This window comes from Talpa occidentalis, unplaced genomic scaffold, assembly GCF_014898055.3.
Source record: "Talpa occidentalis isolate TD23 unplaced genomic scaffold, MPIMG_talOcc4v2.1 talOcc4.11, whole genome shotgun sequence".
In the NCBI taxonomy this organism is placed as follows: Eukaryota; Metazoa; Chordata; class Mammalia; order Eulipotyphla; family Talpidae; genus Talpa; species Talpa occidentalis.
The window spans coordinates 65,201,816-65,220,246 of record NW_023601104.1 but is presented as its reverse complement, the minus strand read 5'-3'; the positions used below and the strand labels follow the sequence as shown (position 1 = coordinate 65,220,246).

Here is an 18,431-nt window from a genome sequence, read left to right as displayed (position 1 = left end):
TAGTATTGGATTGTGGGAAAAATCATGTTACATTTTTGCTTGAAAAACATAGAAAAATATGTCATGACTTTTCCAACAACCCAATAATTAAGGAAAATTAAAGAAATCAAAAATGATTATACTTCTGCGACTTCCTGGTGATGCAGATTGTTGAGCACCGCACTGTGAAGCTGTCCGCAGCCTTTGCAGCATGGGTTTGATCCCAGCTGGCCAGTGAAAATCCCACATGGCGAAGCAGATCTCTCCTGATTAGCCTGCTGCTCCCCTCAGCAGTGTATTTTTTTAGTCTGCCTGTTCTGTTCCCCCCTCCATCTTGGGTGAATCCTCTCACCCTCCCACGCATCTGGCCTGTACCCAAGTACTTGTATAAAAATAAATAAATCTTTTTAAAAAAATGATTATACTTCTAATGAGCACAATAAAGGCTAACACTTTTTAAGAATTTACCCATGCAAGGTTGTATTCTAAGAACTTTTAGACCATTAGCTCCTTTAATCTTCACACTGACTCAAGGAGGTAGAGATACCCAGACTTGCAGGTGAGTGAATCAGGAGCCATGTGATGAAATATCTTGTTCCAAGTATCCTAAACAGGGAGGAGCAGAATCAAGGGTCAAGCCGAGGCAATTTTATTCTGCAGTCCATGTTCGTAGCTTCCTCACTCTGGCTTTAAATAATATATTGCCATTATTTTGAAATCATGCTTACCAGAAAAAGGGAATGGTGACTGATGCAGTTACTCCATAGACTCAAGGCTATGCTGAAACTGTTGGTTCATTCAACATATTGTTATAGTCAAGTCAGTGACTACATTCAGCATTTCCCTAGCACTAGACAGTTAGCCAATATGTAACTTCTTGAACATGTAAAGAAAGCGCAAAAGGATAGACTGGAGCACAGAGAAAGTGGTCAGTGGATATTTACTGTGTGGTCAGTGTTGCAGGTGCAGTGTTGAGAAGGACTCAGCCCCAGAAGTGGATGAGTGGCCCCTCGTAAGCTCCAGCAATGGGGATAAGAAACATGGGGACTGACAACTTGGAGGCAAGTTAGAAGTGAATCCAAACTCAAAGGCCCTAAAACAATTATGTAGTAGTCACCAAAGTTATCAATTTGTTATCAATGAGTGAATGGCAAATTCATTACAAACTGAAAAAATCAAATTGATGCCCTTCTTGTGGTACTAACAGCATCCCTGCCACGAATAAAGCCCATTAACACAAAATACTCATGCCAGATTCTGAATATTGAACTTCATTGCACCACTGCCTTTTCAGAAACCACAGTTTGTGGAATAATGTGTTTTAAGGAAGTATCATAGGGCGGAGGCAGAAGAGGGAGCACATCTCTGAGGACTGGAGAAGACCCCACACAAGGAGCAGGTAAGCTTCAACAGGCCTGACAAACACTATTTCAGTGTTTGAGACACTATTTCAGTGCTATGAGACCAAAAAAATTGAAAGAAAATTTAGTATGTATTATTTTAATATGCCTAATGGAAATTTTAAAATTCTCTATCTGTGTATTTTCAAGTAGGACCAAGTAGTTTGTACTACCCCCATGAGTCAGTGCTAATATTCTGTCAAACAAAACAAATCTCTGTCAGATGAAGACAACAGTTAATGTGATTGTGCATTTTAAAATGTGTAACCAATTAGTAATCACTCAGTCGTGAACTAATAGAACTTACTAGGTTCTCCTTCCTGATTTCTCAGAATTATGTGGAAATTAATGAGATGTAATTTAGCAGATGAAGCCCATAAGCTATTTTCAAGACCTTATTCCTTTTTCTTTCACATGACAAAGGGGCTCTGCTCAAAATAGTAGTGTAATAGCAGTGGGTAACAACTGGGTAACAGCAGTGCCCAGGGCAAGTTGGTATCATACAAAGCCTTGTCAGTTAACAAGTGTCAGGTCACACAACTCGACCTGCAGTCATGCTTGTTCAGAAGGACTCAACCCCAGCAAGTGTGTGAGTAGTCCCTGGTAAACTCCAGCAATGAGGATCAGAAATACATGGGCACTGACAACTTGTAGCCAAGGTAGAAGGCAATCCTATCTCAAAGGCCCTAAAATAATTATGTAGTAGTCACCAAAGTTATCAATTTGTTATCAGTGATGAACTAGCTTCCTTGCGCCCAGCAGAGGGTCAATGTAACCCATAGTAAATCCCTTTGGCTTTTTCACTCTCAGGGAGATTCAGAAATGATGTAAGACCCTCTTCTGCTTGAGTCATGCGTGGACTTGTAGTTCACAAGACAATGAGTGGTCTTTCTCACAGCTCTATGTTTTCTGGACTAGGTCATATTCGAAATGGGCAACACACCATACTCATATCTTTGTGCCCATTATATGACCCATAGACAAGTCATTACTTCCCTTTAGACAGGAAATGACTCGATCAAACGACCTGGTGTAGGAACCACTGCACCTGTATCACCAACCCCCAAAACTGCTTTTGTCAAACAACAATTTAAAAACTCTTTAGTGGTATTATGGGCTCAGCAATGCCCACCAGGATATACCAGCTCCCACTCATAATGCTGACAGTCACTCTTCAGTGCCCTGCAGAGCACTGGGGTTTGTGCAGGGCTCATGAACTGCTGCCAGGACATGAAGGGGAAAGAAGTCAACTGGATGGAGTGTCTATGCTGCTTCTACCACCAAGGCTTTTGCTTTATCTGCTTAATATATCAGGACTGTGGCTTTTCATTTGAAGAAGGACTTAGTGCTTGATGTTTGAAAACCACTGTTCTCAGAGATGCCCAGATTATGAGAAAGCATTTAGTGCACCTCATCAAAGAAAAGCAGCTGTGTATATAGCAACATCCTGAATTTCCAGAATAAGATACTTTCCTTTCTGGACAGTGAGCTACTTATCACCCTGGCTAGATCCAGCCTAGTGGACCACAACTATATTAACCTAAAATAATAATGCTAATAAAAATAGTAGTAGTAATAATAAAGCAAGGCAGAGGAAGGAGAAGAGAGATGAACAAAACAAATAGAAAAATAACAGAAAATAATGGAAAAAATAACAATGTTACCATGGAAACACTATCTTGTTACCATGTCTCATGGGAATTTTCCCACCTTTATAGAAATTGCCCTGCCCACTGATAGAAAGGTACACTCAGACTGAAGAAAAGTTGAGAAACAAGAGATGCTATGTAGAAGCCTTGCTAATATTCCGAAGGCCTGTGGTAACCTATGGACTCAGTTCTGCTGAGTCTACCAAAAAGAGAAACTAGAACCCACGCTGAATGGTCCGGCTTTGTCTCCAGGCACAACAGCAAGCAGACACTGTGGCACCAAAGATACAACCAGGAAGACACTGAGAACTCATCTCTGTTTACAGGTCTGTGATTCCAAAAGAACCTGATAGGAAAAGTTATTGACTCCAAAAGCATTAGACAGTTTTCACCCTGGCTGCCCCTGAAATGAAACCGACCTGTGCTATTCTGGTGCTCGCTCATCCATGAGGCAACAGATGGTATCCAAAGTGGAAAAGCAGGAAGCTCTTCCTGGAAGAACCCAGACCACAAGTTCCTAAAGGGTCCTGCTGATCCTAGAAGCCACTGTGTGCGGATCCTTCTGTCCTCGAGGCCCCCTCACCTATTCTGTTTCCTGGGGACTCGACAAGGCAGGTGGTCTCACTGACCAGAGAGGGGAATGAGAGAACATTGATGGCAGATGAAGAAAGAGACCCAAAGCTTGGCAGTGGGGCCTTAGAACTCTCAGCCTGCTTTTAGTTCCTAGCCCAGAGCAGCTGTTACACGCAGAAACTCTGATGCCCCCTCGCGGGGCATCCTGGGACATCTCTCTGCCTTACATTTACCGAAGTTCCCTGCCTGCCATCAACCAATGTTGTTCTACGCTGAACGCCTTGCCAAGCTGACCAGGGTGGCTCCTGCTCCCGAGCCATACGCCCAAAGTGCACTTCTTTGAGGATCCTAGGGAAATCAGCTCTGCCACTCAGTGATTCCAGGTGAGGCTCCAATCTCGGTTTGAGGGGCACAGATCCCCCCGTGTACCTCTCTGACTCAGAGCTGTCTACCTGAAGATTTTGAGGTGGAAAGAATAGAGTTATATAAGTAGTGTGCTGCTGGGTTTTCTGTGACCCTCAAAAACTTTCTTGATTTTATTTCCAATCTGACTCAGCCTAAGGGACGCTGAAGTCATGAATTAATCCTTTCTCACCCCAAATAAGGCAACTTCTTTCAAACTGGTATTTCCAAGGCAGCCCCTCATTATTAACTTGGAACAGAGGTTCAGCAGCTTTGCTCTGGGGTGACTTTTCTCTGCTATTTTCATTATGATATCTACAACTACAAAAGAATTTGGCAACATTTTATAAACCCTGAAGACTGAACTTGGATTTTTAGATTCACTAGCTAATGGAATCTCTCAGCTTATGTCATTGTCATGTGCAAGTCAATAGAAAGAGACCTCAATATGTGTCTCGGGCCATGTGGCTTCTCACAGTGAGGTGTCTCCACAGCCAGAGCCAGCAGAGGACCCTCGCTGAAGGAGGTGGCGCTGTCATGGGAAGCCAGGACATCTTACTTTTAGCATTTTCTTAGTCCAATGGGGGAACAGTTTCAATCTCTATTTTTGTTTGCCAACAAGATGCTCAGTTGTCTAGAATTTGTCTGTGAAGTGTCCCACAAGAATTTGGCAGTCACATCAGAGCAAGGGAACTCGTTCAAAGCGATTAGAATGGAAAGTTACAACAGCAACTTTCTAATACCACTAATTCACAACAGAGATTTGCAGTCCGTGGGGAGTGAGACATCATTTAGCTTATTAGAAAGGAAAGATGTAAGGCTCAGTCAGAGGAATTTGGATCATTTCAGTCAAATAAGATCTGAAAGCCAACGGCATGCTTTCCAGCTCACAGAAGAGAGAAATGGGCCAGAAAGAAGGACCAGGTAAGCAGCAAAAATTAAAAATGGTGGCCAATGTCTTAGAGTTCTGATTCTGAATTAATTCTCTCCTGCCCAACCATACTTGCTGTGAAAAGACAGGACAGAAGTTTCTCTGAACAGAGTCCACAGGGCTCTGCTTCTTACACAGTCCGTCCATGGACAGAATCATCGTCTCTTAAAACTCAATGAGCTAGAGGAAAAGTTCAGAAGGAACTGCATTTTGAACTCCAAAGCCAGTATGAAATTACTCTTAGCCTGGCTTCCCGAGGCACGGGTCAGGGTTCATGCTGTAGTCAGAAAGTGCAATGCCAGGCCAGGGGAAGCACAGGTCCAGAGGGTGAGGCAGGAAGGGATGGGGAGTCAATGCAGATTTTACTACACAGCCCACTGCTTCCCACAAATCTCAGCGCGATGCAGCTGTTTCCCAGCAAGTACACCTTCTTGGTGGGCAACACAGGATGCCTCTGGTCAGGCTATAAAGAGAAAAATGTACCTCAGGACAACCTATGGAAGGAAGGGATGGAGAGGAAATTTATCGAACCATCTCCACTCTCACTGGCCAGAATGTCTCCCTGCTCCTGAGGAAACCCATTCCCCCTACCATGTGACAAGAGGTTTTCTCATGTCCGGAAGTACTGGGAGGAAGCAGAGCCTGGACATCTCAAGGGCCCAACAGAGTCACCTCCTATCACAACAGCTGAGATGGAGTAAGCAGCTGAATATACAAGGAGGTAAGGCCTAGATAAAGAATGGGCACCTAAGGTGTGTTCTTAAAATGACATATTTAATGGAAAACATTTTCCCTTGCACCTGATATTCAACATAGCTGTTGTCAATTCTGAACCCATCACTGGGGTTGGCAGAATCTGGAATCTGCTCATCCTTCAGATCTCAGCTAACTACAACAAAATGGGTATACTATTCCGATTTCAGATTGTCTAGGTATAACTTTAATTATATAAATCAATTTAATTTCTGAACCTGAGCCACCATTCTGCTGATAGTGTACGAAGCTGGGGTCTCTGTCCTGCCTGCAGAGATCAGATAAGAACATCGGATACTTGAGAAATCAGCTTCATTTGTGAATTGATTGGCAAGGATGTAGGAGATAAACCCAAATCTACCTCCTTCCCTGATTAAGAAAGGAAATGAGGGGGCCCAGGTTGCAAACAAAGGAGTCAACTCTTATTGGCTGAAAGCCAGTTGGAGCAGTTGGAGCAAAGAAACATGGACTTGGCTGAAGTTCATGGCTAGTCACAGGGCGTCGCATACATGAACTATGAAAAGGCTTTTCTCCAGATAACTGGAGTCTTGGGTTTCTGCTGGGGGTCCCCTGCCTCTGGGTCGCCCCCATCCTCTGTGTTCTCAGTGTCCAGCCAGCCTGGCACTGAGCTCAAGGTTGTTAGATTCTACTTATTCAGACTGTGACAAATAATCTGTGTCTGTAAATATAGGCCTCAAAGAGAAAGTCAGGTTTTTTTTGTTTTTTCTCTTTTGTATTATAGCATCTGAGACAAATTTAATCAGCTAGTCTCGGTTTCAATTATATCAAACTTCATCTCACCAAATTTAAATAAACGTTCATACACACTCTATCTCCCCCAGTCCCACTCCAGGCCTCTCACAAACCCTGCCTGCCCTCCCGGGGCACAGGACCTCGGGTATTCTCTTTGTGCTAAGATAGGGTGCCAGGTCTCCACAAGGCTCACCCAGGCCTATCAGGGGTTTTTACCGACATCCTCCCAAACCATGGCTTGTGCTGAATAGGATCCTTTCTCTCAAATACTGCTGACAGATATCCAATTCAATAGATCTCCTCTCCTAATTCAAAAAACAAAGCCAAGAAAAGGTTTGTATTTCATAGGAAAGACTGTGTTTAGATAATTATTCATTATTTCCCATTCTGTTTTATGAAATCAACCTTACATTCCTTCAGACTTTGTTTTTTGGCTCTTTTTTTCTTTTTTTTTTTTTTTTTGCTTTTGAGACTCAATAAAGATAATGAGAATCATTACTATTAACATCATCACTATTTTTAAAAAAAGATTTATTTATACATACAAGAAGTGGGGTACAGGCCAGAGATGTGGGGGGTTAAAGGATTCATCAGAGACAGAGTGGGGAACAGAACAGGCAGACTGACTGAAATACACTGCTGAGGGGAGCAGCTGGCGAGCCAGGAGAGGTTTCCTGTACCATATGGGTAGTTCCCTGGCCAGGGATCAAACTAGTACTGCAATGGCTGCGGATAGCTTCACAGTGCTGACGCTTAACCCCTTGCGCCACCAGGGAGGCCCCCATCATCGTTATTTTTGTAAGTAGTAGCAACCAGTCTCCTTTTGGCCAGGAACTGCAGTTCTCACTGTCTGAGGCTGGTCCATGGGGTGATATTGCCCATGTGACCCATTTATGGATCCTCTCTTGTTCCAGGCTTCTGCCCTGAGTATTGCCCTTACACAAGGAAAGAAGGGAAATTCTGTGCTTTTCAAGTAAGCAAACTTTTAGAATCCAAAGGAAGTAAAATGTCTTACCCCAAACCAGTGACACACAAGCACAAGCCCAACAAAATCAGAAATTGCTCCTGCCATCAAAAGCTGTGGCTCTTCCACAAATGTCCCAAAGAGAAACTCCAGCTGACGTGGAGCCCTTCAAACTGCCATGTTTTGATGGCTTTCCTTCTTTTTGTGTGTGTTCCCTCTCACAGAAAAATAAAATAGAAGATCAGAAAAAGATAAGAATCCCAAGAATATTTACCAGCCCATAAAACTTAAGAGACTTAAAAAAACAGGTATCATTTTTCTGAGACATATATGCATAAATAACAAATGACACTCCATTTTAATTTCTAATTTTACTTAATTTTTTCCTGTATGTGCAAATTTGCATAAAAATTATCATTCCTAACATTGCTATTATATCCTCAGAGTCCAAATTCAAATTTCCTTAAATGCCTTAGGACCGTCCTTAGAGTCTGATTCCCATCCCCTCTTCCCCAATATCCCGGATCCAGTCAAGGAACACAGATTACATGTAATTGAAATGTTTTGTAAATCTCCTTTTATCTGGGTTAGTTCCAGACATTTTTGTCTCTTGTGACATTGAATTTTTGAAGAATTTTTGCAGAATATCCCAAATTTGGATTTGTTTGGGTATTTCTTTTGATAGATTTCAGTTCAGTACTTTTGGCAGGAATTACATGCAAGTGATGAAGTGTTCCCAGATGTCACACCAGGCCCACATCTCGATGTGTCCATTATTGGTGATGTTTAGTCTGATCTTTTGGTTAATATTTATCCATCATAAAAATAAATTCTACTTTGTAATTAGTTAAGATACTTTGAGACTATGTGAATATACTCTTCACCAGTAACTTTTCATTCAAAAGTTTTAGCATCCAATTTAATAACTCTTGCTTGAATTGTTACTCTGATTTTTGAAAATGATCAATTTGTCGTTCTGTCATTCCTCTGTATTAATTGACATTCTTCTACAAATAAAGGATTTTCCTTCTTACCTCCCCCATTAATGTAGTATGGATGTAGGGCCTCCCCGGTGGCGCAGCGGTTGAGCGCTGGGTTGCGAAACTGCCCGCGGCCTCTGCGGCGCCGGTTCGATCCCCGGCTGCTCCCCGGCCATCCGGAGGAGGGTCCCACATGGCGCGCAGACCTCTCCTGCCGCCCGCTGCTCCCCTCAGCAGTGTACTTCGGTCCTTCTGCCTGCTCTGCTCCCCGCTCTGGCTCTGGTGAATTCTCTCACCCTCCCGCGCTTCTGACTGTACCCAGTGCATGTACAAACAAACAAACAAATAAATAAATAAAAATACATGCCTCTTTAAAAAAAAAAAAAAAAAAATGTAGTATGGATGTAGACTGATATTCTTCTTTAATGTAATGGATGACTATCAATTACTGTCCTTACTCATTTTGATGCCCAAGTTGGCCCAAATTTGATGAGGGGAGCCCCTTTGAGCAAATTCTGTGTCTTTTTGACATGGTTTTGAGCACACTGTGGTGTTACTTAAAATAAAAGAGATGAAGGAAATGGAAAAAGTAAGAAAAACCACAAAGGATAGTAAGGGGATACTGGCTATCTCCTTTTCAACTGAATCAGATTTCATCTTCAGTCAGAGCTTCCCAGTGTCCACCACTGGAGTTCAGACACGTTTAGGAGCCCCAGGGTCTGGTCTGACAACCATCTCTATGCAAGGGAAATCTCTTGGGAAGAACTTGAGTCTTTGCCCAGGTAGATTTAAAATTATTGTTATGCCTACCAAATACCTGTTTTCAGAGAGGTGCAGAAAGGAAAGGGGGTGTAAATTACAACTTTTTCATCCTTGGTTGTCAAAGTGTTAGGGGGAAAAGGATGTCCCAAAGCAAATTCCATACAGGCTTTGTGGACTCCACCCCCACCCCAGGTCAAAGCCAAAGACACTGGGAACTCCAAATCCCATCACCACCAAAGGGAAGGTGGCTGGGACCTGAGGGTGGGGTTAAGCAGCCAGGTGGATACAAAAGGCAGACACGTGGGCTTTGGGGATCCCCCATTTTGGCTCTCCACCAGCTCGCAGCGTCCGGCCAGCTCTGAGAGTGACTTTGGGTTTCCAGGTCGTCGGATCGGGTAGGACGCATTAAAGACTTTATTTCCCTATTTTCTCCCTGAGTTGTACATTTTCCTTATTTCCTTTCCTCTTGTAAATAAACCTTTTATTAACCCTTTTGCGTGTGTCTGTAGTAGAGTATTCATAAGTCCCTTTAAAGCGCGCGGGTGAGGACCCACAGCCAGGAACACGTTTAATATCGGGGTTGCTCTATAACAAAAGGAGTTTCAAGGGCCTCAAGATGAAAGTGTAGGAGCTATTATATGACTCCATCCCCAGCTAATCCTGAACTTAAGAGAGAGGCAACTGAGATCATGGCAAACTCTGTAACAAGTGGATGGTAAGAGTCCCTCTTCTCTTTGGCAAGAGAGTCCCTTGTTGCTTTGGTTCTAAAGAAGCCACAGGGGAATCTATTGTGGCTGGGGACCATCTGCATCTGGTAGAAGAAAGCAAGCAAAGGCAGAGGCTTCTTCAGGAGTACCTGGGAACTGAACTGAGAAATACTTAAAGTGGGAGAGAAGATGGACATCTTGGATAATTCTGCATAAATACAAAGGCAAATGTCTGATTAACTTGGGTTACAAAATAAATCATACTCTACCTGAATAATAAAGTTTTAATTACCCCAAAACAAAGTTTCAATGGGTTCTGCTAACTGCCTAGGTCACCTAGCTAGTCAGAGGTATTCACAAGGCTTGAACTCCTACTTCAACATTCTTTCCATCCAGCTGAAGGAAAATGAAGAATTGAAGAATGGAAGAGAACAAGTTACCGTAGAAAGAAAATTGGGAATTACCATGATGTAGAAGTAGCCATAGAAAGGGCTGCATGTACCAGTCAAGCAGGCCTTCCCAGGAGCGGATGGGAAGGTCAGCACATGCCTCACTAGCTCCGCAACAGATCAACAAACGTGGTCTGCAGTGAAATGAAATGGAGAGAATGAAGGGGAAATTGAATTTCAACAAACACTGAAATGATCAGAGAGGAGACAAAGACCAGGAGCCAGAGAACAGTAAGAGTCAATTCTCTGCCTTTTGTCTCTTTCATTCATTTTTTGGGCACTACCCACTATTCCAAAGTATTCATAACTAAGATGGAAACGCTTCAACAAAAGTACCAGCTCCAACTTTGATGAGGACAGCCAGTCTCCGATACCAAGCTTGACTTTTCTATTGCAAATCCTTGAACATCATTTACAAGAAAAACACTTTTCCTCCAGGACTAAGTTTGCTTATGTGCATTGTCTATTGCCTCCCCCTAGTGATCAAATATGTGATGTACACTGAGTCCATTGGTAGAGTTGGAAAATACAAAGACCCATCCACAATAATAATTTCTCTTTATACTTGTGTTGATTGCACCGTTCTCAATGTACACATGTAACCTATAGATGTATCCTGGCAACAGCCTGTGACACAAGCAGGGTGTGTGGTAATAACAAATTGCCTGACATTGCTTTGGAGCCTAAATCAAAACTGGAGGTTTGGGTTCAGAGCTGTATTTGAACTCAGTGCTGCAGCATATCCCTTTTGTGATTTCCAGCCAGTGGCTTGCATCCTGGGTCTCCATTTCCATATATATGAATGGGTTGACACTGCATGTACTATAGAGATGCAATAAAAACCTAATTGGGGGCCTCCCTGGTGGCGTAGCGGTTGAGTGCTGGGTTGCGAAGCTGCCCATGGCCTCTGTGGGGCTGGTTCGATCCCGGCTGCTCCCCGGCCACCAGAGGAGGGTCCCGCATGGCGCACAGACCTCTCCTGCCTGTGGAACCAAGCTTAGCTGAGGTTTCGCCATTTTGTATATCCTCCACCTTGATATGTTAGTCCTTGTCCTGCCGCATTCCGGAGATAGTTTCAGCAGTCACAACCCTCACTCCACTTGGTGACGAAAAAGCAGACCACCCCAGCCACCAATGAGGGCAGTCCTGTCCATAAATGGGACAGCATCTCTAACCGTCCAATCAGTTTGAAACTGTAACCGCGCGCGCCCAAAGTGCCTTTGTAGTAGCCAATGAATAATTGCCAACTTCTTTCAAAGTTCCCGCCACTCGCGACCCTATAAGATGTCCCAGCTTCCTCTGTTCGGGGCTCTCGACCTCTGCCATTGCATCGGCGCGTGTCGAGGGCCCGGTCTCGAGCCCGTATTAAACTCCTTTGTGCCCTTGCATCGGTTGTCTGTGTCCTTGGGGGCTGCACTGGTCGACGTGGGCACAACATTTTGGGGGCTCGTCCGGGATCGACGAGTGCAGACCCCAACTGCCGAGCAACCGAAAGGAGTTCTAAAGCGCGCAGGTGAGTTCCAACACTCGCCCAGGTAAGCTTCAAGTCTGCAGACCTGTAGTTGTACTTAGTACCTGTATCTTTTGTACTTTGTACCTGTAGAAGCTGTTTTGTACTTAGTACCTGTATCTTTTGTACTTTGTACCTGTAGAAGCTGTTTTGTACGTAGTACCTGTATCTTTTGTACTTTGTACCTGTAAAAGCTGTAATTGTTTGCAAACCTGAAAATCTGTTCAATAGCCGGGTCAGGCTTAAGTGGACGCACTTGAAAGCCGCCGGCGTGGACCGCGGGAGACGTCCCCGGACCACATGTTAGGAAGGCCACACCCTTTGCGGGGAAGCAGATACCCCTTTTGGGGGCCTTTTGAAAAATCAGTCTTTGGCCTGTTTCTTGTGACGACAGCCACTGTACTTCTAGCATTTGTCATCATGGGTCAATCACCATCTACCCCTCTATCCGTTGTTTTACAGCATTTTAAAGATGTCAGGTCCAGAGGGTCGGACCTCAGTGTAAAAATAAAAAAATCCCCTCTAATCACCTTTTGTTCCTCAGAGTGGCCGAAGTTCGGAGTTGGTTGGCCCCCGGAGGGAACTTTTGATTTACAGATTGTCCGTCGCGTAAAGGAAATCATCACCAGTGAAAGAAAATTCGGACATCCTGACCAACTCCCGTATATCTTAGTCTGGCAAGATCTAGTCCAGAACCCCCCTGCTTGGTTAAAGCCATTTTTGTCGTTACAGGCACAACCCGTACTGCCGGCTAAACTGCTTGGGTCCCACCCCAACACCCCGTCGGCACCTGCGGTTTTCCAAGACTCTACCCCGGAGGAACTTCTATTTCCACCACCCTATCATAACCCTTGTAGTAACCCTCCCCAACTCCTGCGGTCGGCTGACCACCCTCCCCCAGAGGCGGGCGGGGCTCGTGGGCAGGGTCCGGCGGCAGGCACCCACTCAGTGAAGGCGAATTCCCCGGATTCCACCGTCCTGCCCCTGCGTGTGGCAGGATTGCCTAATGAGCAGGGCAACCAGCCCATGCACTACTGGCCGTTTGCGACCAGTGACCTCTACAACTGGAGAGCACAAAATGCACGTTTCTCTGACAACCCTAAAGACCTTGTTAATCTCCTAGACACTGTTCTATTTACTCATCAGCCCACCTGGGATGATTGCCAACAGCTCTTGCAGGTCCTCTTCACCACTGAGGAGCGAGATCGTATACTGACGGCCGCCAGGAAATTAGTCCCTGGAGAAGATGGCACACCCACCACAAACGCGGCCCGCATAGATTTAGTGTTTCCCTTGACCCGACCTGACTGGGATTTTAACCAGGCTGAAGGTAAGGAGAGACTCCGGGTGTACCGCCAGACTCTAATGGCAGGGTTGCGTGCAGCAGCCCGCAAGCCCACCAATTTGGCCAAGGTAGGGGATGTGCAGCAGGGAAGGGAGGAGACCCCCGCGGCTTTTCTAGAACGCCTCATGGAAGCTTTTCGGCAATATACTCCTATGGATCCGGAGGCAACGGAGAACAGGGCCGCGGTGGTAATGGCCTTTGTTAACCAGGCGGCTCCTGACATTAAACAAAAACTACAAAGAATAGATAGGCTGGGAGAAAAATCTATTCGAGATCTTATGGAGGTGGCAGAAAAGGTGTACAATCGCCGTGAAACTCCTGAGCAAAGAGAAGACCGCATCCGCCAGGAAGAACGGAAGGTAAGGGCGGCTGAAAACGCACGCCACACTCGGGATATGGCCAGAATCCTGTTCGCCGTCACTCAAAAGGACGACCCGGGTAAGCTACACCCCTCCCGCCGCCCCAGCTCCACAGGGACAGGCAGGACCCTACGGCGTGATCAATGTGCATACTGCACTCAAAAAGGACACTGGGCCAAACATTGCCCAAAGAAACGGGGAATAACCTCAAACAACCCCGCCGTTTCTGACACTCCTGTCCTGGTGCTCGGGGGCACAAGAGATGACAGTGACTAGGACCGTCAGGGCTCGACCCTCCCCGAGCCCCGGCTAACCTTAAAAGTGGAGGGGAGACCCGTTAATTTCCTTGTGGACACGGGGGCACAGCATTCAGTCCTCACGGAACCCTTGGGTAAACTTTCCGGTAAAACTTCATGGGTGCAAGGGGCTACGGGATGCAAGCAGTATCCCTGGACCACGAAAAGATCTGTAGACCTGGGAAAAGGTCAGGTCTCGCACACCTTCGTTGTAATTCCTGAATGCCCGTACCCATTAATTGGAAGAGACCTTTTAACCAAGGTAGGAGCGCAAATCTCATTTGGACAGGAAGGTGTCGAAATCAAGGACTTTAAGGGCTCTCCCCTACATGTCCTCACGATTTCCCTTCAAGATGAGTACCGCCTTTTGGTGGCGCCAGATCACCCACCCCTTTCTGGGTGGTGGATGGAATCTTTCTCGAATGTTTGGGCAGAAACCGCGGGGGTTGGCCCGGCGTCCCACAGACCACCCATTATAGTCCAGCTAAAGCCTGGGGCTGAACCCATTCGGGTAAAACAGTACCCTATGCCTGCAGAAGCCAAGGCAGGAATAACGCCTCATATTCGGAGGCTATTGGACAGTGGTATCCTTAAAACATGCCATTCGTCATGGAACACCCCTTTGTTACCGGTGCGAAAACCACACTCGCAAGACTTCAGGCCGGTACAGGACCTCAGAGAAGTAAATAAACGGGTCATAGATATCCACCCCACAGTCCCAAACCCTTATACCTTGCTGAGTGCCTTGCCACCTACTCATGTGTGGTACACAGTATTGGACTTAAAAGATGCCTTCTTTAGTCTACCACTAGCACCCCAAAGCCAGGAAATGTTTGCCTTTGAATGGCAGGATGCGGAACGGGGCATCAGTGGACAATTAACTTGGACAAGGTTGCCTCAAGGGTTTAAAAACTCTCCCACCCTTTTTGACGAGGCCCTTCATGAGGATTTAAGAAAATTCCGCAGCCGATTTCCCGAACTAACTTTGCTCCAGTATGTTGATGATCTGTTACTTGCAGCGGAAAGTGAGCATGCCTGCCGAACAGGAACAGCCAAATTACTGACGGAACTGGGCCAGATGGGATACCGCGTCTCCGCAAAAAAGGCACAAATTTGCCTGCCCGAGGTAATCTATCTGGGCTACCGCCTCAAAAACGGTTATAGGTGGCTGACGGAAGCCAGAAAAGCTACTGTCTTACAGTTGCCGACACCCACCACCAAAAGGGAGGTACGTGAGTTCCTGGGATCTGCTGGGTTTTGCCGGCTATGGATACCTGGATTCGCAGACCTGGCCCAACCCTTGTATGAGGCTACCCGGGAAAAAGTAACTTTTCAGTGGACTCCCCAGATGCAGCAGTCTTTTGATTCCTTAAAGAGGGCTTTACTGTCTGCACCAGCCCTGGGTCTTCCGGACATTACAAAGCCTTTCCATTTGTTCGTAGATGAGGCAAAGGGCATAGCTAAAGGGGTGCTCACTCAGTCCTTGGGCCCCTGGAGGCGTCCTGTGGCTTATCTGTCTAAAAAGTTAGACCCGGTGGCGTCCGGCTGGCCACCGTGCTTACGCATGGTGGCAGCGGCTGCCCTCCTTTTCAAGGACTCCCAAAAACTGTCTCTGGGACAAGTTACTTCCATAACCACCCCCCATGTGGTGGAAGGAGTCCTCAGGCAGCCGCCAGAGAGGTGGATGAGTAATGCCCGAATCACGCATTACCAAAGCCTATTGCTCAACCCAGAGAGGGTCAATTTTTCGCCACCCACGGGGCTAAACCCCGCCTCCCTCCTACCTGCCCCTGACCTGGAGGCCCATCTAGACTGTGTTGATATCTTGGCCCAGGTCCAAGGGTTACGCCCTGATCTGCGAGATAACCCTCTGCCGGACGGACTGGTTTGGTTTACGGATGGGAGCAGTTTTATCCACGAGGGCCGAAGAGCGGCAGGGGCGGCAGTGGTGTCCATGCAGGAAGTCATATGGGCTGAGCCTTTGCCATCCGGGACGTCCGCTCAAAAGGCTGAACTAATTGCCCTAACCAAAGCTCTCACCTTGGCTCGAGGGAAAAATTTAACTGTGTATACTGACAGCAGATATGCATTTGCCACGGCCCACGTACACGGGGCCATATATCAAGAGTGCGGGCTCTTAACCTCCGACGGCAAAGGCATTAAAAACGCTCAAGAAATTATGGATCTCCTGGCAGCGCTGTGGCTACCACGTAAGCTGGCTATAGTACATCATCCAGGTCATCAAAAGGACTCCTCGACTCCAACTCAAGGTAATAAGCGGGCGGACGAGGCAGCACGCCAAGCTGCCCTAATGCCGGTAGATGCCCTGACAGTAAAACTCCCAGACCCAGGGGACCCGCAGCTGCCGGAAGACCCAGAGTATAGTGCTATGGACTTTGACTACATACAGTCTCTACCGGGTGCTTTTTCTTTGGGACACTGGTGGTACACCCAAGAAACTAAGGCCATCTTGCCAGCACACTTGGCCACTGATCTCATTCAGCGCTTGCACCGAGCCACGCATTTGGGAGAGAGAAAAATTCTAACTCTAATCAGGCAATGGAACCTCCATGTCCGGGACGCAACCTGTACCGTGCGACAAGTAGTGGCATCCTGCCAGTCGTGTGCCATGGTAAACGCCACCAAGACAACCGGTGAACCAGGAATGAGGCCGCGAGGAACGCGCCCGGGGGTCCATTGGGAAATAGACTTCACCGAGGTAAGACCAGGTAAATTTGGCTATCGATACCTGCTGGTCCTGGTGGACACGTTTTCCGGATGGCCGGAGGCGTTCCCGACAAGAGGTGAGTCAGCTCGAGTGGTAGCCAAAATCCTGTTGGAAAACATTTTTCCTAGATTTGGGTTTCCAGTGACCATTGGGTCAGACAATGGACCAGCCTTTGTCTCTCAGGTATCGAAATCTGTGGCTTCTGCCCTGGGAGCAGAGTGGAAGCTCCATTGTGCCTATCGGCCCCAGAGTTCAGGGCAGGTGGAGAGAATGAACAGAACTTTAAAAGAAACTTTAACTAAATTAACTTTAGAGTCTGGCGGGGACTGGGTGACTCTCCTTCCCTATGCCCTCTTCCGGGCTCGCAATTCCCCTTATCGTCTGGGTCTGTCTCCGTTCGAGATTATCTATGGAACCGCCCCCCCAACCACACCGCACGGTGCGCAGTTAGCTTGTGATTTGCCTTCTGATTGTGAACTTTTTCTTTCTGTGTGGGCTGTACAGCAGGCTCACCAGGAGGTCTGGCCCCGCCTCAGAGCGCTCTATGAAGGGGGAGGACCTTCTCAGACAGCCCACAAATTTCAGCCTGGAGATCTTGTCCTTGTCCGCCGACACAAGACCGACGGTCGTGGCCTCCAGCCCCGGTGGAAGGGTCCCTACATCGTCCTCCTGACCACACCCACCGCACTCAAAGTGGACGGCATCGCGGCCTGGGTTCATCACTCACACGTCAAGACGGCACCAACTGACGACTCCCAGCTGCAGTGGCGAGCCCGGAAGCATCCCACCAATCCACTCAAGCTGACTCTTCAGGCGCTCCCGGCTACAACCCATCGCTCCCAGACCACTGCCCACGCCGTGAAAAATGACACCAAACTGTAATGTTGGCTACCTACTGTCCTTCCTTTGTTTTCTCCTTGTCGGGGCTGACTGGGATCCCTGCCGACGGTGCATCACCGAAGGCATATTCGGTCATATTCAGAGCAAGTGCTATGTTAGTAAGCGTGCTTGCAGCCTTAAGGGAGTTCCTTTGTTTGTGGCGACCCTGATTAAGGGCACCACCCATGGATGTCCAGGTACAGTGGGGAGGGTGGTCTGTTGGAAGCGTTTAAATCAAATGCCGCCTAAAAATGAAAGTTGCAATCACTGTAAAGAGGGGGGGAGTTTTTCAGCCTATACCTTTGTTCATTCACAGTGCTATGAAAGGTCTACTGTTTATCAGTGCACAGAGTCCAATCGAACTTTCTGAACTGGTATATCCTTAGGAAATAACGCGGGATATGTATGCCCTGTCAAAGCAGGAAAACCCTTTTGTTGGACTCTGCAAACCCACTGGGGGATGACAGACGGTGGGGGTGTGCAAGACCACGCACGAAAGCAGGAAGTTCAGAGGGTTTTTGAACAAGTTGCCCAAACACAGGATCGGTGGTTCAAGCCGATACACATCCCAGGCCCGGTGGGTTCCCTTAAATTGGAAAAGACAGTACAGGCCATGTTAGACTCAGCCCTACAATTTTTAAACAAGACCAACCCAACCCTGGCTAGCGATTGCTGGTTATGTCTAAGAAAAGGACCCCCCGTTACACAGCGATCCCTGCTGTGTACAACTGGATTAATTGGACGAACCTAAAGGGCCCAACCCATACGTGTAACCAGACCTTGCCCATCAATAATGTCAAGCTCTCCCCAACAGTTGCTCAGATGCCATGCCTTAGTCACAATGGGACCTTAAGAGTGGGTCAAGTAAATAAGGTACTCTGCAGTTCAGTAGTCAGTGCAACTAAGGCGCCCAGTTTTAATGGCTCTGCCTCTATGTGCCCGCCGGCACTGGGCACTATTTTCTTCTGTGGCACCACAGCCTACCCCGTACTCCCTGCTAACTGGTCGGGCT

The 18,431-nt window shown here is 46.8% G+C and overlaps 1 protein-coding gene across 1 annotated transcript; it reads left to right on the top strand.

Annotated features, from left to right (window-relative positions):
* The first annotated feature begins 12,743 nt into the window (after window positions 1-12,743).
* On the top strand, window positions 12,744-18,113 carry LOC119239122 (uncharacterized). Its single transcript, XM_037503404.2, is given in 1 exon segment — window positions 12,744-18,113. A coding segment is annotated over 1 exon segment (4,584 nt). The 5' UTR covers window positions 12,744-12,838; the 3' UTR covers window positions 17,423-18,113.
* Window positions 18,114-18,431: the final 318 nt, after the last annotated feature.